Source organism: Zea mays, chromosome 1, assembly GCF_902167145.1.
Source record: "Zea mays cultivar B73 chromosome 1, Zm-B73-REFERENCE-NAM-5.0, whole genome shotgun sequence".
NCBI lineage: Eukaryota > Viridiplantae > Streptophyta > Magnoliopsida > Poales > Poaceae > Zea > Zea mays.
In genome coordinates, this window is record NC_050096.1 from 32172648 (window position 1) to 32196710 (window position 24063).

Here is a 24063-nt window from a genome sequence, read left to right on the forward strand (position 1 = left end):
TTGGTGTTGCTGCATGAGTTTGTTTTCGAGATGAATATCTTATGCTACTTGTGGGAGATAGATATCACATGGGTCCTAATAAAGCACATGTATGATCCATGGGCTACCTAATGGCCCCCTGGTAGTTCGTCTAGCAAGGCATACCATTAGGTCGCATCTAGGCAGAACGAGTCTGACCAAGAAGATGATGACCGGAACAGGAAATGGTCTTAGAAAATACAACACAAGGGTGCTAGCTGTACGCGCCTGGCGTAGAAGGATCGCTGATGTTTCGCGCGCACAGTTCGCATGTACCTCAAGAGCTAGATACTCGGAAGATAACTCGAAAGAAAGGCGACCAAACTCCGGATGAGCAGTAATGCCTGCAACGTCAAAGATAGACTCAGATAGAGTTGGATAGGCTTCACAACTTGTAAAGGGATATCCCTCCGATCACCTATATAAGCCTGAGGGGTACCCCTACAAAACGATCTCATCATCCCTCTCATAACAACCATATCACCATTAGATTGATAGGATAATTCATCCATCGCCACCCACTACTCATCTGTAACCTGAGCACCACCAACAAACTCAATACTCAGTACCAACAGGACGTAGGGTATTATTCAGGCGGCATGAACCTGTATAACTCTCTCGTGTTCCGACGTGCTTCCGCACATACCATCGAGTCGCGATCAACGACACCGTCCTACCCAAAAGCACCACGTGGGATACCCCGTAGTGCGCAGTCGGGTCATAAACACCGACACTACTGGTGTCTTGATTCTGACTCCTGAGAGTTTCCGTGAGGCCGACTCTATTAGTAATTTAGTATTGATCCTGTGACTATGAGCTCAACAGTGTTTCTAAATTCTGATCTTGCACTTTGGCTTGTAATAACTTTGAACATTTGAATTTGAAACTGAGTTGGGCGTTTCTAGGGTTTCTCACATGTGTGAGTTTTACCTAGAAAGGTTTTAAATGAGATGACATTGCACTAACAACTCAAATTTGTGTACATTGACTTCCTCCTTTGAATTGTGGTCTGTGAACTGTTTATTGGGTGATGAGTGGTGACTACTAGGTGTAGTTCTGTGTTGAATTTTGAAACTATACATGTGAATTTGAGTTAATTATTTGTTTTCTATTGACGGGCTTTCGGGCTAGCCCGATCCCTATTTGGGTCGTGCTTGAGTCTATGGCGAGGCACGGCGGACCAAGGAGGCCTGGTGAAAGGGAATTAGGCTTACACCTAGTTCCTAAATAATTTTGGTGGTTGAATTGCCCAACACAAATAATTGGACTAACTAGTTTGCTCTAGTGTATAAGTTATACAGGTGCCAAAGGTTCATAACAAGCCAATTAAAAAGACCAATGTTGGGTTCCAAGTAAAGAGTTAAAAGCATACTGAAGTGTGCCCTGGTCTGGCGCACCGGACATGTCCGGTGCACCACCGGACATTCTACAGTACCTGTCCGGTGCACCAGGGGACTCCGCGCTGAACTCCTCAGCTTCGGGAATTTTCAGAGCCGGCGCGCTATAATTCACCGGACTGTCCGGTGTACACCGGACTGTCCGGTGTACACCGGACAGTGTCCGGTGCTCCAAAGGGACGCGGCTCTGGAACTTGGCAGCCTCGGGAAATCAGAACGGCTGCTCCGCTATAATTCACCGGACTGTCAGGCACGCGCGCGCTGGCACACCGGACATTGAACAGTACATGTCCGGTGTGCACCGGACATCCAGGCGGGCCCAGAAGACAGAAGCTCCAACGGTCGGAATCCAACGGCATTGGTGACGTGGCTGGCGCACCGGACATGTCCGGTGTACACCGGACTGTCCGGTGCACCGTACGACAGTCAGCCCCACCAAACGGCTAGTTTGGTGGTTGGGGCTATAAATACCCCCAACCACTCACCATTCATTGCATCCAAGTTTTCCAGCTTCCAACCACTATACAAGAGCTAGCATTCATTGCAAAGCACATCAAAAGAGATCAAATCCTCTCCCAACTCCACACAAAGCTTTAATGACTAGAGAGAGTGATTTGTAGTGTTCATTTGAGCTCTTGCGCTTGGATCGCTTCTTTTCTTTGTCATTCTTTCTTGTGATCAAACACTCACTTGTAATTGAGGCAAGAGGCACCAATTGTGTGGTGGCCCTTGCGGGAAGTTTGATTCCCAAGTGATTTGAGAAGAGAAGCTCACTCGGTCCGAGGGACCGTTTGAGAGAGGGAAAGGGTTGAAAAAGACCCGGCCTTTGTGGCCTCCTCAACGGGGAGTAGGTTTGCAAGAACCGAACCTCGGTAAAACAAATCCTTGTGTCTCACCGCTTTACTCGCTTGCGATTTGTTTTACACCCTCTCGCGGACTCGGTTTTATTTCTAACGCTAACCCGACTTGTAGTTGTGTTTATATTTGTAAATTTCAGTTTCGCCCTATTCACCCCCCCTCTAGGCGACTATCAATTGGTATCAGAGTCTGGTACTTCATTAGAGCGTAACCGCTCGAAGTGATGTCGAGAGATCACGCCAAGAAGGAGATGGAGACCGGCGAAAAGCCCACTACAAGCCACGGGAGCACTTCATCAGAAGAGTCCCGCACCAAAAGGAAGGAGAAGAAAGACTCCTCCAAAGGGAAGGAGAAGAAGAAGGACTCCTCCATAGAGAAGGAGAAGAAATCTTCTTCACACAAAGAGAAGAAGGAAAAATCCTCTTCTCACAAGCCGCATCGGAGTGGGGACAAGAAAAAGAAGATGAGGAAAGTGGTCTACTACGAGACCGACACTTCATCAACATCCACCTCCGGCTCCGACGCGGCGTCCGTCACTTCTAAGCGCCAAGAGCGCAAGAAGTACAGTAAGATTCCCCTACGCTACCCTCGCATTTCTAAACATACCCCTTTACTTTCCGTCCCCTTAGGCAAACCACCAACATTTGATGGTGAAGATTATGCTAGGTGGAGTGATTTAATGCGATTTCATCTAACCTCACTCCACAAAAGTACATGGGATGTTGTTGAGTTTGGTGCACAGGTACCATCCGTAGGGGATGAAGACTATGATGAGGATGAGGTAGCCCAAATCGAGCACTTCAACTCTCAAGCAACAACAATACTCCTCGCCTCTCTAAGTAGAGAGGAGTATAACAAAGTGCAAGGGTTGAAGAGCGCCAAGGAGGTTTGGGATGTGCTCAAAACCGCACACGAAGGAGATGAGCTCACGAAGATCACCAAGCGGGAGACGATCGAGGGGGAGCTCGGTCGGTTCCGGCTTCGCAAAGGGGAGGAGCCACAAAACATGTACAACCGGCTCAAGACCTTGGTGAATCAAGTGCGCAACCTCGGGAGCAAGAAATGGGATGACCACGAAATGGTTAAGGTTATTCTAAGATCTCTTATTTTTCTTAACCCCACTCAAGTACAATTAATTCGTGGCAACCCAAGATATACACTAATGACCCCCGAGGAAGTAATCGGGAATTTTGTGAGTTTTGAGTGCATGATCGAAGGCTCGAGGAAGATCAACGAGCTTGATGATCCCTCCACATCCGAAGCTCAACCCATCACATTCAAGGCGACGGAGGAAAAGAAGGAGGAGTCTACATCAAGTAGAACACCCATCGACGCCTCCAAGCTCGACAACGAGGAAATGACGCTTGTCATCAAAAGCTTTCGCCAAATCCTCAAGCAAAGGAGGGGGAAAGACTACAAGCCCCGCTCCAAGAAGGTTTGCTACAAGTGTGGTAAGCCCGGTCACTTTATAGCTAAATGTCCTATTTCTAGTGACAGTGACAGGGGCGATGACAAGAAGGGAAGAAGAAAAGAGAAGAAGAGGTACTACAAGAAGAAGGGCAGCGATGCCCATGTTTGTCGGGAGTGTGACTCCGACGAAAGCTCTAGCGACTCCTTCGACGACGAGGACGCCGCCAACATCGCCGTCACCAAGGGACTTCTCTTCCCCAACGTCGGCCACAAGTGCCTCATGGCAAAGGACGGCAAAAAGAAGAAGGTTAAATCTAAATCCTCCACTAAATATGAATCCTCTAGTGATGATAATGCTAGTAATGAGGAAGATAATTTGCGTACCCTTTTTGCCAACCTTAACATGGAACAAAAAGAAAAATTAAATGAATTAATTAGTGCTATTCATGAAAAGGATGACCTTTTGGATTCCCAAGAGGACTTCCTAATTAAGGAAAACAAGAAACATGTTAAGGTTAAAAATGCTTATGCTCTAGAAATATAAAAATGTCAAAAACTATCTAGTGAGCTAAGCACTTGCCATGACACTATTGGCAACCTTAGAAATGAAAATACCAATTTATTAGCTAAGGTTGATTCTCATATTTGTAATGTTTCAACTTCCAATCCTAGAGATGATAATGATGATTTGCTTGCTAGGATTGAAGAATTGAACATTTCTCTTGCTAGCCTTAGAAATGAAAATGAAAAATTGCTTGCTAAGGCTAAAGATTTTGATGTTTGCAATGTTACTATTTCTAACCTTAGAAGTGAAAATGACATATTACATGCTAAGGTTATAGAATTAAAATCTTGCAAACCATCTACATCTATCGTTGAGCATGTATCTATTTGTACTAGATGTAGAGAAGTTGATATTAATGCTATTCATGATCGCATGGCTTTAATTAAACAACAAAATGATCATATAGCAAAATTAGATGCTAAAATTGCGGAGCATAACTTAGAAAATGAAAAATTTAAATTTGCTAGAAGTATGTTCTATAGTGGGAGACGCCCTGGCATTAAGGATGGCATTGGCTTCCAACAGGGAGGCAATGTCAAACTTAATGCCCCACCTAAGAAATTGTCCAACTTTGTTAAGGGCAAGGCTCCTATGCCTTAGGATAACGAGGGTTACATTTTATACCCTGCCGGTTATCCCGAGGACAAAATTAGGAGAATTCATTCTAGGAAGTCTCACTCTGGCCCTAACCATGCTTTTATGTATAAGGGTGAGACATCTAGCTCTAGGCAACCAACCCGTGCTAAGTTGCCTAAGAAGAAAACTCCTAGTGCATCAAATGAACATAGCCTTTCATTTAAAACTTTTGATGCATCTTATGTGTTGACAAACAAATCCGGCAAAGTAGTTGCCAAATATGTTGGGGACAAGCACAAGGGGTCAAAGACTTGTGTTTGGGTACCCAAAGTTCTTGTGTCTAATGCCAAAGGATCCAAAACCATTTGGGTACCTAAAGTCAAGAACTAAACTTGTTTTGTAGGTTTATGCATCCGGGGGCTCAAGTTGGATCATCGACAGCGGGTGCACAAACCACATGACAGGAGAGAAGAAGATGTTCTCCTCCTATGAGAAAAACCAGGATCCCCAACGAGCTATCACATTCGGGGATGGAAACCAAGGTTTGGTCAAAGGCTTGGGTAAAATAGCTATATCACCTAACCATTCTATTTCAAATGTTTTTCTTGTAGATTCATTAGATTACAATTTGCTTTCTGTATCTCAATTATGCAAAATGGGTTACAACTGTCTTTTCACTGATATAGGTGTCACTGTCTTTAGAAGAAGTGATGATTCAATAGCATTTAAGGGAGTGTTAGAGGGTCATCTATACTTGGTAGATTTTGATAGAGCTGAACTCAACACTTGCTTAAATGCTAAGACTAACATGGGTTGGCTCTGGCATCGTCGACTGATAGTCGCCTAGAGGGGGGGTGAATAGGGCGAAACTGAAATTTACAAAATTAATCACAACTACAAGCCGGGTTAGCGTTAGAAATATAATTGAGTCCGCGAGAGAGGGTGGAAAACAAATCGCAAGCAAATAAGAAGTGTGACACGTGGATTTGTTTTACCGAGGTTCGGTTCTCGCAAACCTACTCCCCGTTGAGGAGGCCACAAAGGCCGGGTCTTTTTCAACCCTTTCCCTCTCTCAAACGGTCCCTCGGACCGAGTGAGCTTTCTCTTCTCAATCAAACGGGAACAAACTTCCCCGCAAGGATCACCACACAATTGGTGTATCTTGCCTTGGTTACAATTGAGTTGATCGCAAGAAAGATTGAAAGAAAGCACGATTGCAAAAGCCAAGCGACAAGAGCGACAAATAACACACGGATCACTTTCTCTCTCAAGTCACTAATCACTAATGATCTCTTTTCTCGATTGTGAAACTTGGAGAGATGGAGGCTTTGAATGTGTCTTGGAATGGATTGTTAGCTCTTGTATTGAATGTTGAAGGTTGGAATGCTTGGGTGTATTGAATGGAGGTGATTGGGGTTGAATTTATAGCCACCAACCACTTCCTAGCCGTTGCACCATTCTGCCGAGCGCGGACGGTCCGCGAGCCAGGTCCGGACGGTCCGCCCCTGTAGATCAACGGCTGAAAACGCAACGGTCAGCAGTAACGGCTATATCAACGGCTATATTGCATTTAATGCGACGTCAGATGTCAGATAAAGCCAGTCGCGGACGGTCCGGTCGTGCACCCCGGACGGTCCGCGAGGCCCTCTATAATTCATTTCTCCGAACCCGTCACCTTCGGGTTTTTCGGTTTCTTACCGACCGGACGGTCCGCGCCTGAGGCCGGACAGTCCGCGCAAGGGCTCGGACGGTCTTTGCTTTTCCTTCGGACAGTCCGTAGTGGAAACTTGTGTTTTTGCATTGGTTCTGTCCGAGGGTCATTCTTGTGTCGCGGACGGTCCGCCGCAAGGGCCCGGACGGTCCGCGCATGGCCTGTTTTTCCAAAAAGCTTCTCCTGTCCGGAATAATCTACGGTATTCCAGACAGTCGATTTCGTATAGTTATAGATGAACTTTTGGCACCTGTAGAACATATAATCTAGAGCAAACTAGTTAGTCCAATTGTTTGTGTTGGGCGATTCAACCACCAAAACTATTTAGGAACTAGGTGTAAGCCTAATTCCCTTTCAATCTCCCCCTTTTTGGTTATTGATGCCAACACAAACCAAAGCAGATATAAAAGTGCATAATTGAACTAGTTTGCATAATGTAAGTGCAAAGGTTGCTTGGAATTGAGCCAATATGAATACTTACAAGATATGCATGAATTGTTTCTTTCTTATATAACATTTTGGACCTTGCTTGCACCACATGTTTTGTTTTTGCAAACAATTTTGTAAATCCTTTTCAATCTTCTTTTGCAAATAGTCAAGGGCAAATAAATAAGATTTTGCAAAGCATTTTCAAGATTTGAAAATTTTCTCCCCCTGTTTCAAATGCTTCTCTTTTGACTAAACAAAACTCCCCCTAAATGAGATCCTCCTCTTAGTGTTCAAGAGGGTTTTGATATATCATTTTTGAAATACTACTTTCTCCCCCTTTTGAACACAATAGGAAAACCAATTGATAATATTCTTTGGAAAACACGAATTTTTGAAATTGGTGGTGGTGCGGTCCTTTTGCTTTGGGCTCTTATTTTCTCCCCCTTTGGCATGAATCGCCAAAAACGGAATCATTAGAGCCCTCGAAGTGGTATCTTCCCCTTTGGTCATAAATAAATGAGTTAGGATTATACCAAAGATGAAGTCCTTTTGCTCTCTTCCTCAAAGATGGAGAGTGGCTTGGAGCGACGGCGAAGGATGAGTTACGGAGTGGAAGCCTTTGTCTTCGCCGAAGACTCCAATTCCCTTTCAATATCCCTATGACTTGTTTGAAATTCACTTTGAAAAACACATTAGTCATAGCATATGAGGAGATATGATCAAAGGTATATAAATGAGCTATGTGTGCAATCTAGCAAAAGAAATTGCGTGAATCAAGAATATTGAGCTCATGCCTAAGTTTGGTAAAAGTTTGTTCATCAAGAGGCTTGGTAAAAATATCGGCTAATTGATCTTTAGTGTTAATGTAAGAAATCTCGATATCTCCCTTTTGTTGGTGATCCCTAAGAAAATGATACCGGATGGCTATGTGCTTAGTGCGGCTATGCTCGACGGGATTGTCGGCCATTTTGATTGCACTCTCATTATCACATAGCAAAGGGACTTTGGTTAATTTGTAACCGTAGTCCCGCAGGGTTTGCCTCATCCAAAGCAGTTGCGCGCAACAATGGCCTGCGGCAATGTACTCGGCTTCGGCGGTTGAAAGAGCGACCGAATTTTGCTTCTTCGAAGCCCAAGACACCAAGGATCTTCCCAAGAACTGGCAAGTCCCCGATGTGCTCTTTCTATTGATCTTACACCCCGCCCAATCGGCATCCGAATAACCAATCAAATCAAAAGTGGATCCCCGAGGGTACCAAAGCCCAAACTTAGGAGTATAAGCCAAATATCTCAAGATTCGTTTTACGGCCGTAAGGTGAGATTCCTTAGGGTCGGATTGGAATCTTGCACACATGCAAACGGAAAGCATAATGTCCGGTCGAGATGCACATAAATAGAGTAAAGAACCTATCATCGACCGGTATACCTTTTGATCCACGGACTTACCTCCCGTGTCGAGGTCGAGATGCCCATTAGTTCCCATGGGTGTCTTGATGGGTTTGGCATCCTTCATTCCAAACTTGCTTAGAATATCTTGAGTGTACTTTGTTTGGCTTAGGAAGGTGCCCTCTTGAAGTTGCTTGACTTGGAATCCTAGAAAATACTTCAACTCCCCCATCATAGACATCTCGAATTTCTGTGTCATGATCCTACTAAACTCTTCACATGTAGACTCGTTAGTAGACCCAAATATAATATCATCAACATAAATTTGGCATACAAACAAGTCATTTTCAAGGGTTTTAGTAAAGAGTGTAGGATCGGCCTTTCCGACTTTGAAGCCATTAGCAATAAGAAAATCTCTAAGGCATTCATACCATGCTCTTGGGGCTTGCTTGAGCCCATAAAGCGCCTTAGAGAGCTTATAGACATGGTTAGGGTACTCACTGTCTTCAAAGCCGGGAGGTTGCTCAACATAGACCTCTTCCTTGATTGGTCCATTGAGGAAGGCACTTTTCACGTCCATTTGATAAAGCTTAAAGCCATGGTAAGTAGCATAGGCCAATAATATACGAATTGACTCAAGCCTAGCTACGGGTGCATAGGTTTCACCGAAATCCAAACCTTCGACTTGAGAGTATCCTTTGGCCACAAGTCGAGCTTTGTTCCTTGTCACCACACCATGCTCATCTTGCTTGTTGCGGAAGACCCATTTGGTTCCTACAACATTTTGATTAGGACGTGGAACTAAATGCCATACCTCATTCCTAGTGAAGTTGTTGAGCTCCTCTTGCATCGCCACCACCCAATCCGAATCTTGGAGTGCTTCCTCAACCCTGTGTGGCTCAATAGAGGAAACAAACGAGTAATGTTCACAAAAATGTGCAACACGAGATCTAGTGGTTACCCCCTTATGAATGTCGCCGAGGATGGTGTCGACGGGGTGATCTCGTTGGATTGCTTGGTGGACTCTTGGGTGTGGCGGCCTTTGTTCTTCTTCCTCCTTGTCTTCCTCATATGCATCTCCCCCTTGATCATTGCTATCGTCTTGAGGTAGCTCCTTTGCTTGACCTTCTACTTCATCAACCTGAGCTTCATCCTCATTTTGAGTCGGTGGAGATGCTTGCGTGGAGGAGGATGGTTGATCTTGTGCTTTGGGAGGCTCTTCGGATTCCTTAGGACACACATTCCCAATGGGCATGTTCCTTAGAGCGATGCATGGAGCCTCTTCATCACCTATCTCATCAAGATCAACTTGCTCTACTTGAGAGCCGTTAGTTTCATCAAACACAACGTCACATGAGACTTCAACTAGTCCGATGGACTTGTTAAAGACCCTATATGCCCTTGTGTTTGAGTCATAACCAAGTAAAAATCCTTCTACAGTTTTAGGAGCAAATTTAGATTTTCTACCTCTTTTAACAAGAATAAAGCATTTGCTACCAAAAACTCTAAAATATGAAATGTTGGGCTTTTTACCGGTTAGGAGTTCATATGATGTCTTCTTGAGGATTCGGTGTAGATACAACCGGTTGATGGCGTAGCACGCGGTGTTGACCGCCTCCGCCCAAAACCGATCCGAAGTCTTGTATTCATCAAGCATGGTTCTTGCCATGTCCAATAGAGTTCGATTCTTCCTCTCCACTACACCATTTTGTTGTGGCGTGTAGGGAGAAGAGAACTCATGTTTGATGCCCTCCTCCTCAAGGAAGCCTTCAATTTGAGAATTCTTGAACTCCGTCCCGTTGTCGCTTCTTATTTTCTTGATCCTTAAGCCGAACTCATTTTGAGCCCGTCTCAAGAATCCCTTTAAGGTCTCTTGGGTTTGAGATTTTTCCTGCAAAAAGAATACCCAAGTGAAGCGAGAATAATCATCCACAATAACTAGGCAATACTTACTCCCGCCGATGCTTATGTAAGCGATCGGGCCGAATAGATCCATGTGTAGGAGCTCCAGTGGTCTGTCGGTCGTCATGATGTTCTTATGTGGATGATGGGTGCCAACTTGCTTCCCTGCTTGGCATGCGCTACAAATCCTGTCTTTCTCAAAATGAACATTTGTTAATCCTAAAATGTGTTCTCCCTTTAGAAGCTTGTGAAGGTTCTTCAACCCAACATGGGCTAGTCGGCGGTGCCAGAGCCAACCCATGTTAGTCTTAGCAATTAAGCAAGTGTCGAGTTCAGCTCTATCAAAATCAACCAAGTATAGCTGACCCTCTAACACTCCCTTAAATGCTATTGAATCATCACTTCTTCTAAAGACAGTGACACCTATATCAGTGAATAGACAGTTGTAGCCCATTTGACATAATTGGGAAACAGAAAGCAAGTTGTAATCTAAGGAATCAACAAGAAAAACATTGGAAATGGAATGGTCCGGAGATATAGCGATTTTACCCAAACCTTTGACCAAACCTTGATTTCCATCCCCGAATGTGATCGCTTTTTGGGGATCTTGGTTTTTCTCATAGGAGGAGAACATCCTTTTCTCCCCTGTCATATGGTTTGTGCACCCGCTGTCGAGTATCCAACTTGAGCCCCCGGATGCATAAACCTACAACACAAGTTTAGTTCTTGACTTTAGGTACCCAAATGGTTTTGGGTCCTTTGGCATTAGACACAAGAACTTTGGGTACCCAAACACAAGTCTTTGACCCCTTGTGCTTGCCCCCAACATATTTTGCAACTACCTTGCCGGATTTGTTAGTTAAAACATAAGATGCATCAAAAGTTTTAAAAGAAATGTTTTGATCATTTGATGCACTAGGAGTTTTCCTTTTAGGCAACTTAGCATGGGTTGGTTGCCTAGAGCTAGATGTCTCACCCTTATACATGAAAGCATGACAGTCCGTAGTGGAAACTTGTGTTTTTGCATTGGTTCTGTCCGAGGGTCATTCTTGTGTCGCGGACGGTCCGTCGCAAGGGCCCGGACGGTCCGCGCATGGCCTGTTTTTCCAAAAAGCTTCTCCTGTCCGGAATAATCTACGGTATTCCGGACAGTCGATTTCGTATAGTTATAGATGAACTTTTGGCACCTGTAGAACATATAATCTAGAGCAAACTAGTTAGTCCAATTGTTTGTGTTGGGCGATTCAACCACCAAAACTATTTAGGAACTAGGTGTAAGCCTAATTCCCTTTCACCGACTAGCCCATGTTGGGATGAAGAATCTTCATAAGCTTCTAAAGGGAGAGCACATTTTAGGACTAACCAATGTTCATTTTGAGAAAGACAGGGTTTGTAGCGCATGTCAAGCAGGGAAGCAAGTTGGTGCCCATCATCCACACAAGAACATCATGACGACCGACAGACCGCTTGAGCTACTCCACATGGATCTATTCGGCCCGATTGCTTACATAAGCATCGACGGGAGTAAGTATTGTCTTGTAATAGTGGATGATTATTCTCGCTTCACTTGGGTATTCTTTTTGCAGGAAAAATCTCAAACCCAAGAGACCTTAAAAGGATTCTTGAGACGGGCTCAAAACGAGTTCGGCTTAAGGATCAAGAAAATTAGAAGCGACAACGGGACGGAGTTCAAGAACTCTCAAATTGAAGGCTTCCTTGAGGAGGAGGGCATCAAGCATGAGTTCTCTTTTCCCTACACCCCACAACAAAATGGTGTAGTGGAGAGGAAGAATAGAACTCTATTGGACATGGCAAGAACCATGCTTGATGAGTACAAGACTTCGGATCGGTTTTGGGCCGAGGCGGTCAACACCGCTTGCTACGCCATCAACCGGTTATATCTTCACCGAATCCTCAAGAAGACATCATATGAACTCCTAATCGGTAAAAAGCCCAACATTTCATATTTTAGAGTCTTTGGTAGCAAATGCTTTATTCTTGTTAAAAGAGGTAGAAAATCTAAATTTGCTCCTAAGACTGTAGAAGGCTTTTTACTAGGATATGGTTCAAACACAAGGGCATATAGAGTCTTTAACAAGTCCTCTGGACAGGTTGAAGTTTCTTGTGACGTTGTGTTTGATGAGACTAACGGCTCTCAAGAAGAGCAAGTTGATGAGATAGGTGATGAAGAGGCTCCGTGCATCGCGCTAAGGAACATGTTCATTGGGGATGTGTGTCCTAAGGAATCCGAAGAGCCTCCAAAAGCACAAGATCAACCGTCCTCCTCCACGCAAGCATCTCCACGACTCAAAATGAGGATGAGGCTCAAGTTGATGAAGGAGAAGATCAAGCAAATGAGCCACCTCAAGATGACGGCAATGATCAAGGGGGAGATGCAAAAGAGCAAGACAAGGAGGATGAAGAGCAAAGGCCGCCACACCCAAGAGTCCATCAAGCAATCCAACGAGATCACCCCGTCGACACCATCCTCGGCGACATTCATAAGGGGGTAACCACTAGATCTCGTGTGGCACATTTTTGTGAGCATTACTCTTTTGTTTCCTCTATTGAGCCACACAGGGTAGAGGAAGCACTACAAGATTCGGATTGGGTGGTGGCGATGCAAGAGGAGCTCAACAACTTCACTAGGAATGAGGTATGGCATTTAGTTCCACGTCCTAACCAAAATGTTGTAGGAACCAAATGGGTCTTCCGCAACAAGCAAGATGAGCATGGTGTGGTGACAAGGAACAAAGCTCGACTTGTGGCCAAGGGATACTCCCAAGTCGAAGGTTTGGATTTCGGTGAAACCTATGCACCTGTAGCTAGGCTTGAGTCAATTCACATTTTATTGGCCTATGGTACTTACCATGGCTTTAAGCTTTATCAAATGGACGTGAAAAGTGCCTTCCTCAATGGACCAATCAAGGAAGAGGTCTATGTTGAGCAACCTCCCGGCTTTGAAGATAGTGAGTACCCTAACCATGTTTATAAACTCTCTAAGGCGCTTTATGGGCTTAAGCAAGCCCCAAGAGCATGGTATGAATGCCTTAGGGATTTTCTTATCACTAATGGATTCAAAGTCGGAAAGGCCGATCCTACTTTATTTACTAAAACTCTTGAAAATGACTTGTTCGTATGCCAAATTTATGTTGATGATATTATATTTGGGTCTACTAACGAGTCTACATGTGAAGAATTTAGTAGGATCATGACACAAAAGTTCGAGATGTCTATGATGGGGGGGTTGAAGTATTTCTTAGGATTTCAAGTGAAGCAACTTCAAGAGGGCACCTTCCTAAGCCAAACAAAGTACACTCAAGACATTCTAAGCAAGTTTGGAATGAAGGATGCCAAACCCATCAAGACACCCATGGGAACCAATGGGCATCTCGACCTCGATGAGGGAGGTAAATCCGTTGATCAAAAGGTATACCGATCGATGATAGGTTCACTACTCTATTTATGTGCATCTCGACCGGACATTATGCTTTCCGTATGCATGTGTGCAAGATTCCAAGCCGACCCTAAGGAAGCTCACCTTACGGCCGTAAAACGAATCTTGAGATATTTGGCTTATACTCCTAAGTTTGGGCTTTGGTATCCTAGGGGATCCACTTTTGATTTGATTGGTTATTCGGATGCCGATTGGGCAGGGTGTAAGATCAATAGGAAGAGCACATCGGGGACTTGCAAGTTCTTGGAAAGATCCTTGGTGTCTTGGGCTTCAAAGAAGCAAAATTCGGTCGCTCTTTCCACCGCCGAAGCCGAGTACATTGTCGCAGGCCATTGTTGCGCACAATTACTTTGGATGAGGCAAACCCTGCGGGACTACGGTTACAAATTAACCAAAGTCCCTTTGCTATGTGATAATGAGAGTGCAATCAAAATGGCGGATAATCCCGTCGAGCATAGCCGCACTAAACACATAGCCATTCGGTATCACTTTTTAAGGGATCACCAACAAAAAGGAGATATCGAAATTTCTTACATTAATACTAAAGATCAATTAGCCGATATCTTTACCAAGCCTCTTGATGAACAAACTTTTAACAAACTTAGGCATGAGCTAAATATTCTTGATTCTAGGAACTTCTTTTGTTGATTTGCACACATAGCTCATTTATATACCTTTGATCATGTCTCTTTCTTATGCTATGACTAATGTGTTTTCAAGTCTATTTCAAACCAAGTCATAGGTGTATTGAAAGGGAATTGGAGTCTTCGGCGAAGACAAAGGCTTCCACTCCGTAACTCATCCTTCGTCGTCACTCCAAGCATCTCTCCATTCTTGGGGGAGAAAGCGTGAGCACCAAGCCAAAGGACTTCGTCTTTGGTATAATCCTCACTCATTTGTTTATGACCAAAGAAGAAGAGAGTAATGAGAGGGCTCTAATGATTCCGTTTTTGGCGATTCATGCCAAAGGGGGAGAAAGCATGAGCCCAAAGCAAAAGGACCGCACCACCACCTAAATTTAAAAATTGGAGATTTTCAATTAGTAAATTTCAAATTGGTATCTTATTGTGTTCAAAAGGGGGAGAAAGTAGTATTTCAAAATGATATATCAAAACCCTCTTGAACACTAAGAGGAGGATCTCATTTAGGAGGAGTTTTGTTAAGTCAAAGGAAAAACATTTGAAACAAAGGGAGAAAATTTCAAATCTTTAAGATGCTTTGCAAAATCTTATTCATTCACCTTTGACTATTTGCAAAAGAACTTTGAAAAGGATTTACAAAAGAATTTGCAAAAACAAAACATGTGGTGCAAGCGTGGTCCAAAATGTTAAATAAGAAAGAAACGATCCATGCATATCTTGTAAGTATTTATATTGGCTCAATTCCAAGCAACCTTTGCACTTACATTATGCAAACTAGTTCAATTATGCACTTCTATATTTGCTTTGGTTTGTGTTGGCATCAATCACCAAAAAGGGGGAGATTGAAAGGGAATTAGGCTTACACCTAGTTCCTAAATAATTTTGGTGGTTGAATTGCCCAACACAAATAATTGGACTAACTAGTTTGCTCTAGTGTATAAGTTATACAGGTGCCAAAGGTTCACAACAAGCCAATTAAAAAGACCAATGTTGGGTCCCAAGTAAAGAGTTAAAAGCATACCGAAGTGTGCCCTGGTCTGACGCACCGGACATGTCCGGTGCACCACCGGACATTCTACAGTACCTGTCCGGTGCACCAGGGGACTCCGCGCTGAACTCCTCAGCTTCGGGAATTTTCAGAGCCGGCACGCTATAATTCACCGGACTGTCCGGTGTACACCGGACAGTGTCCGGTGCTCCAAAGGGACGCGGCTCTGGAACTTGGCAGCCTCGGGAAATCAGAACGGCTGCTCCGCTATAATTCACCGGACTGTCCGGTGAACCAACAGAGCAACGACTACTTCGCGCCAACGGTCACCTGCAGGCGCATTTAATGCGCGCCAGAAGCGCGCAGAAGTCAGGCACGCGCGCGCTGGCACACCGGACATTGAACAGTACATGTTCGGTGTGCACCGGACATCCAGGCGGGCCCAGAAGACAGAAGCTCCAACGGTCGGAATCCAACGACATTGGTGACGTGGCTGGCGCACCGGACATGTCCGGTGTACACCGGACTGTCCGGTGCACCATACGACCGTCAGCCCCACCAAACAGCTAGTTTGGTGGTTGGGGCTATAAATACCCCCAACCACCCACCATTCATTGCATCCAAGTTTTCCAGCTTCCAACCACTATACAAGAGCTAGCATTCATTGCAAAAGCACACCAAAAGAGATCAAATCCTCTCCCAACTCCACACAAAGCTTTAGTGACTAGAGAGAGTGATTTGTAGTGTTCATTTGAGCTCTTGCGCTTGGATCGCTTCTTTTCTTTGGCATTCTTTCTTGTGATCAAACACTCACTTGTAATTGAGGCAAGAGGCACCAATTGTGTGGTGGCCCTTGCGGGAAGTTTGATTCCCAAGTGATTTGAGAAGAGAAGCTCACTCGGTCCGAGGGACCGTTTGAGAGAGGGAAAGGGTTGAAAAAGACCCGGCCTTTGTGGCCTCCTCAACGGGGAGTAGGTTTGCAAGAACCGAACCTCGGTAAAACAAATCCTTGTGTCTCACCGCTTTACTCGCTTGCGATTTGTTTTACACCCTCTCGCGGACTCGGTTTTATTTCTAACGTTAACCCGACTTGTAGTTGTGTTTATATTTGTAAATTTCAGTTTCGGCCTATTCACCCCCCCTCTAGGCGACTATCACCTGGCCTGTCTGGCCTACGGGCATGATCATGTCGTTCATGGCACGAGACAAGGTCGTGTCGTGTTGGACGTCCCGTTTGCTTATCTATATGTAGCGATTTACAAATGTTATCGAGGAGGTCTTATAACTTGCTACTCCCTTCGTCCCACAAAGCAAGTCGTCTGGAGATTCAAATTTGTCCCACAAAGCAAGTCATTTGACATCTAAGCCTCGTCATCATCTTTTCCCCACTCTTTTCTCCACCGTTTCTCTCCCTCTCCCTTCGGCGTTGCTGCAGAATGGTGGGCGCGACGCTGGAGCAAGTGAGGGTGGGGAGGGCATCATGGTCTTTTTGACTTACTGCTTGTTCCACCTCATGGTTGTAGAGCAACAACATTAGTATCTTTTAGATTGTATCTTTTAGAGGCGAGTAGTTTTTTATCCTCTTGCAGAACTCACCGATCTGTTAGAATTATTCGAAATGCTCTATTAACTACCCTCCCACATAATTTATTAACTCAACACAAATAGGGTTGGAACCGTGGAAGTAGACATCCGAATTCTTAGGACAAATTTGATATTTTGAAATATATATATGCTTAGAATTTTATGTTAACTTTCTCTTATATTATAAAGCATATTAGTACACATAAGAATAATATTTTGTATAGATTTTTTATGTTTTATTTGCTTGCTACAATGAAAAAGATGAAAAACATTCGAATCTATATCCGGTCCGTATTCAAAATTTTATATCATTTAAGAATATATATGACAAATTTAAGGTTTAGTTTTTATAAATATTTATAAGGTCAATGTTGAAAACAAGACTATTAATTTACATAGTAAATTCTATATCTTATTTGTTCGTAATCAAAGAAAAATGACTAAAAATTTAACCCCTAAACACAAATACACACAGATCTAACAAAGGAAGACAACAAATATAGGTTTTCCATAGATTTGCTTCTGGAAATCAGCCATGGTTCAGGCGTTCAGCAAGGCAGCGATCCGGTGGCGCATCGAGGACGACTGGCAGTGCCAGCTCAGGTAGCTCAGTTCGGCCAAAGTACACTCGACACCTCTGGCAGGCTCTCGAATGGCGATTCACGCCCGCTGGGCCGGCCGCCGTCGGCGGCGGCGGCCGTTGCGATAGACGCGCGGCGTGGAAGGCGGAATGGAACTGTGGAAATCGTGTCGCTGGTACAAAACTGCCAAGCTACAGAAACTACGAAACCATCAAACGAGGCTGCCAGTTACTACAGCCACGAACAAATGCCGCCGGATACGTGCGCTGGCCAAGTCGTCGCAGACTCGCTGGACTCTGGATGTATGGGGCCGGCGTACAGACCGGTCCGGCCGGGTCAAGCTCGGACGGTGCATGGCCAGCTTGGTCAAGTTCTACCACTGCGTCCAACCTTGAACTCGGGTTTTCAATGCTCGTTTCGTACTTTCGTTCATCTAGGCGGAAACGTTGGACTGCATACTATTCCAACTTCTAGGCCGGTTCTGTCCTCTCCTCTGCGGCCTAAGTAGAATTTCCCAAGGCACGACTACAGGCTAAACGAATGCCAAGAGACCGAACATTCTTATCGAACAGGCAGGTGGATTCTGTCAATTTTCTAGACGATGTTGTGAAGTCGCAATAAAAAAAATGGTACTATCTGCACTCTTTTCAAATCCATGGCCAAAGTTTAATACGACGAATGGTCTTGGCCTCTTGTGTTATGTTGACAGAGTTGCATTTTCTTTCTTTTCCTACTTCTCTCAGAAGTAGAGTTATTAGGAATATATCGGTGTTTGGTTGGTGGAATTAGGGATGGCAATTTAATCCGTGGATTTGGATATCCGGTGGATATTCGACCCGACGGATTAGGATATGGATATGTTTTTTGACCCGCGGGTTAGACCCGTATCTGATCCGAGATAAAGTGGGCATGAATTTGGATATTAAATCTCACCCGCGGATAATCCGTTGGATATCCGAAATTAACCATTAGTTCATTATTGAGCCCAGGCGCTAGCCCACCAAAGTAACATTCAGCGCACCAAAGCACCAAGCCACCAGCCCACCATAATCCCTAATTTCCCAATCCCCATCCGACCATCCCCTAGCCTCAATCGTTCAATCCCAGCCTCCCAGTCATCCTGCAGCCTCAAGCGCAAAAGCCACCCGTGCCGCCCAGGCAAGCCGCAACTCGCAAGCCACTCGCGTCGCCCCGGCCCCCCGCGCAGACGCAGCTCCAAGCTCCTCCCTGCTCTAAGCGCTGCCGGCCCCCGCGTAGACGCAGCTCTGAAAATCTGAAATCCACCCTGCTCTGAGCTCCACCCTGCGCAGCTGCGCTGAGCACTTGAGCTCAGCTCCGCTCTGCGCGGGAGCACGGCGTGCCGCCCTTCAGGTTCGCCCCTGCCAGCCCCTCAATTCCTCCTCCACTGAAGTCGATCTCTCCCTCTCACTGATTGAGTGGCCGATGCAGTCACACTAATCTGAGTCTGTCTTTAGTACTGGGGGAGAGTAATTAGCCCACATCGTAGTAGACTTGCTCCAAAAACAGTAGAAGGGTTGATGTGTATGCAAGCTTGGGCCTGAGCTGACATGTTAGGCGACCAATCCTGTTTTATAAATGCACTAATGACTTGTTTGGAGGATGAAGAGGAAGAAATGGTAACATGATTCAACTCTTTAGTATGTTCTTATATTTTGGTTATCGAATCTGATCATTTATTTAACCATTTATCTATTTTGTTGTTTACCAGGATGTACATGATTCTACTATCATTGACTAAAAAATTCAAATACAGCTACTATATCAAAATCAAAAGGCAAAAGGCAAAAGGCTTAAGGCCAAAAGCAGACATGTATTTGTTTTCATGTTGAGACATGTAGATATGTATTTTTGTCATGTTGAGAATATTTCTTATTGAAGGACATGTATATTTAAATTTTTATTCAATTTTAAGTTGTGTATGATGTTGACTTGGAAAGAAATTTGATTAATTATGCTATTCAATTGCTGAAAATGGTTTTATCATATCCGATGGATATTCGAAACCCGATGGACATGAATATGGATATGAATTTCTACCCGTGGATATAGTCGCGGACGGATATTATCTATGACCGTGGATATGACTGCGGGCGGATATTTTCAATATCCGATCCGAATCCGACCCGTTGCCATCCCTAGGTGGAATGATGTGGTCTAACGTCATCTCACTATCTAAATTTATTTGACTTATGAACTAAAAAATAAATTGATTTATCATCACTATATTTCTCACAAGCTAATAGTTAGTATTGGTACGTGTATTAGAGTTATTCAACTAAATTTGAGGAACAAACAACACACTATTCCATCTAAAATAATTTGATTTCTTAAACCAAACATACCATTAGAATATGGGGTACTATGGATGTGCATTATTTCCAATTTTTTGAAAAACTTCTAGACATGTGTTTCAAAGAAATTTCCATTTAATCAAGAGACGTCTGCCCCTGCTTTTTGGCTTTGTTTTTTTTTGGCTGAATCTACTGGCTAACAGACACCATTCGCCTTGAAGCTAGCAACTATGGCCCTGTTTGGCACAACTTATTTTCAGCTTCTTCACAAATTTAAATAGAAGTTCTGCCAAACAGTCAGCTTCTGCAGCAGCTTATCAGTTCAGCTGCTTCTCAGAATACACTAAAAGCAGCCAACAAACAGAAGCTGCTGTTTACCAGCTTCTCAGATAAGCTGCTTTTTCATCAAGCAGCAGCTGTGCCAAACAAGGCCTATGGCTGGCGACTATGGCTGTTGCCTTTGCCAAGATCAGTAACAGCTACCAAATTCGTATGGTATAAGAACTCCCACCGTAGATCTCGACGGAGAAGAACTGAAGAAGGTCTCACCGCCGGCGCCGGTGGAAAATGGAGAAGAAGAGAAGCTTGCCAGAAAACAAACAAATATTGTAAGCCCGTTAATAAAGAAATAATACCACTTTAAATGATTTTTCAATAAGCTCCAAAATAACATGGCTAATCAGTGTTTTCAATACATGGCTTGTTTGGATGTACTCTTATGTTGTATTTACCTTGATCTATATGTTTGGAAGTGAATTTAGGTTAAAAACTAAAGTAAGCTTCACCTCAATGCATTCAGACACACATGGATTTAAGGTAAATACGAGTGCACCTAAACAAGATCACAAGTGGAACACGTAAATTAGCCATACTTTGCTATGACAATTAGTTTATTCCAATGCTTAAATACTGGATGTTAGCATCTAGTTTCCCTCTGGCCTATCCGGGAAGCTCAAACATTAGTTAGAATAGCTAGCTCGTGGCATATTTTATTCAGTAAAGAAAAGGAGAGAATGATAACAAAACAATTAGACAGCCCTTCACGAATTGCTAAGTTTATATACTTCTCTAGGATCCATATGTCCATGCTTAAATATTTTGATAGGCTAGTATATTAGGCTAGTCCATTTTTATCTTTTTTCAACTTTATATAAACTAGCAAGTTGATTGTTATTTAGGGTGCCTTAGTATACCCCATACATTCAACACTCTAAGGGTTAGTTTGGGAGTTACACAACCGAATGGATTGGCTAAAATCTCCTCTTGAATAAAGAGAGAATTTTAGTCACTACAATCCCTCTGGTTTTATGACTCTCAAACTAGATTTAAGATATTTTATTTCCTTTTTAAAAAACTGCAGATAGATATGAGCCATCCCGTTCTTTTTTAAAGGGAGAGGTAAAAGACTTGCCTTTTCAATATATTAGAAAGGTAAGACACATACAAGACAGAGACAAGAAGACAGAAAAGGAAGAGAAGGCACACAAACAAGAAGACAGAAAAGGAAGGAAGAGGAGACATGAGAAAAACAAAGCAAGACAACTACATGTCTACAGCCACCTATTGAACTTAACCAAAACACCAAACCACCCAATCCAGCCTAGCAAGCTAGCAACCAGCTAGCTCTTTCACCAAAAAGACGATCTGATCTGCATCTCTTTGTTGGCTCTGGAAAATCATGTTGTTTTTTTTCTAACCATAAACTCCACTAAAAATAAATCAGAAGGCCAAATTTCTCCTTGACTATCTGCTGCGAAGGCTTTTTAGTTTCATGCACCAACCATACAACGACTCGGATCCATGGTTCCCTCTCAGGAAAGAAAGGTTTCCCCATAACAAAATTTTATCCCACACCTCCCTGCTGAAAGGACAATCTTTGCATAAGTTAGATACCGTCTCTGGTGATGAGTTGCAAAGACAACAAACTGGATTGCACGGCCATTGCTAAAGATTGTCAGCAGTCAAAACTTTGTTATGTAAAAGAGTCCATGAAAAAAACGGTATTTTGGTTTAGTTTTTCGCTTTCCAAATAGGGTCCATTTTCATTTTGGAGAAGTTTTTTGCTTTCTAAATAGACAGACATCCCGTACTTCAAACATACTATAAAAAGTTGTAGTAGATGCAAATATGTTATATAGTCAAACTTAGATGTGGTTATTCTAAAACTTCTTTAGAGAACATGTTATTGCTTCCATTATCTAAAAGAAAAAAAAACATCTTTTAAAACAAGAAATTTACACTGAAGTTCTTCATAAAACGGAATTCGGATCTAAGTTTCCGTTTGAAACTAAGCTGCTGAAATAGCATGCAAGCACGCCCAACAAAATTGCAACTAGCCTATCTGCATCTACTTACAAGTTAAATCGTCTCTCTGTTTTACAAAATACACATTTTTTACATCGCAGCCCCCATTGATTTAAGATGACAGCTTATTCAGCCCTCTGAAATCCACAGCGTCGACGCATTCGCCTACGCTCTTGTACTTGTTGAGCAACTTGAGCAGCTCGGTGGCCTTCTCCTTGGTTGCGTCCCTGCAGCCGACCTGCAAGAGCAGGAGAAGCTTCTGGAACGCCCCAACCCCCAGCGCCTCGACAAGACACCGCGTCACCGCACCGTCATCCTCGCCGTCGCTGTGCGCCTTTCCGAGCCGCCACATCGCCGACACGGCAAGCTGGGTAGCCAGGTCGGACACGCGGAACATCTTCTTGATGAGCATGGGCACGGCGAGCGCGTGCGCCCGCGCGCTCGCGCGGCCTTCCTCCGAGGCGAGCACCGCGTCGAGCACGGCCAGTGCCTTCTCGGACATGCTCTTGTCGGCGTCTACAAGGACCTCAACGAGCACGGGGACGAGCCCGGCAGCGGCAAGGCGCGCCGCGACACGCTCGTCGTATAGCGCCAGGTGATAGGTGGCGACCATGCCGGCCTTGGTTGCCTGAGGACAGATTGGAGACTTGATGATCTTTGCCAGCGCGTCTACGATCTCGTCGGCCTTCCCGCTCAGATCAGTGGCCGCCCCGTCGCATGAGACGACCTCCTTGATCGCCAGCACGGCGTTCAGCCTTCCTGCCAAGCTGCCGTTCTCAGCAATGGCGACCAGAGACCCCAGCGAGGTCGGCAAGGCCAACGTCCTGGCGGACTCCTCGTCCAACGGCATCATGCAGACCAATGCCGCCAGGATGTCCTCAAGGACGCGCCCCGCCGGTGCGGCGGCGTCAGCAGCAGCAGCAGCGAGCGACTCGAACGCGGCGGCGAGCACGCGGCCCGTGCCGATGGACGCGAAGCAGCTCCTGTTTCGCTCGCTGTCCCTGGCGAGGACCTTTATCTTGGTGACCACCTCGACGCACCGCGCAGCGGCGTCGCGGCGGCGCGCGGACCCGGCGAGGTCGAAGAGGAGCTCGGAGGCCTGGACGGGCGTGACGGGGATCTTGGGCGTGGGGATGCGCTCGACGCCGCGGGAGCGGTTGGCGACGCACCAGTCCTGGATGACGCGACGGATGGCGTGGTTGGGGACGAGGTCCTCGTGGCGGAGCGGCGCGTGGGTGACGGGGCAGGTGGCGCGGCCCGTGTCCAGCCACGCCTCGATGCTCTCGCGGTCGTACGTGATTCCCGCCGGCGCCGTGACGGGGTCCCGCATGAGGTCCAGCGAGATCGGGCACCGGAAGTGCGCCGGGATGGCAAGCTCCACGCTGCCGGTTCTGCCGGCGAGGGACACCGCGGCCTTGGTCGCCGCCCTCCGTGCCCTCCGCACCAGCAGCGCCATCGAAACCAGTTAGCTGAAGGAAGCGAAGCTAGAAGGGCAGGATTTCGACGATGAATTATCGGAGACGACGACGGAGAGGCGTGTGCTGCTGGATTGGTCTCTTGGTGGGTGAGGTGTGGAGAGTTCAATGCGAAGACTGGGTTGAGGCTTGGGGGAGGATGACGGGTTGAAATAGGATGGGAGGGAAGGCAACGGACGAGTAAAGGGTTTGAATCGGAACGTTGACGTTGAACGCGAGTTTGAATGTGTATAAACCGCGGGGGGAGCGAAGAAACGGTCGGTGATGTCTTAAGTCTTAACGCGCGCGCTGGCTTTAGTTAGGTGCCAGCAGGCAGCAGTCACGCTGCCTCTTTTTTTTTTTTTCCTTTTGGGATTTTGGGAGTGGGAACGTCAGGCACCGGCAGGTGCAGGTGTAGGTGTAGAATTTCAGGCCCGTCATCCCCCGAAACCTGAAGAATTCGTAGAAGGTCTTTTACCTTTAAAATTTA

The 24063-nt window shown here is 45.1% G+C and overlaps 1 protein-coding gene across 1 annotated transcript; it reads right to left on the minus strand.

Moving 5' to 3' along the window:
* Window positions 1-22048: 22048 nt before the first annotated feature.
* On the minus strand, window positions 22049-23698 carry LOC100286029 (immediate-early fungal elicitor protein CMPG1). Its single transcript, NM_001158917.2, has one exon. The coding sequence runs from the start codon at window positions 23573-23575 to the stop codon at window positions 22232-22234; it is 1344 nt and encodes a 447-aa protein (NP_001152389.2). The 5' UTR covers window positions 23576-23698; the 3' UTR covers window positions 22049-22231.
* Between the last annotated feature and the right edge of the window lie 365 nt (window positions 23699-24063).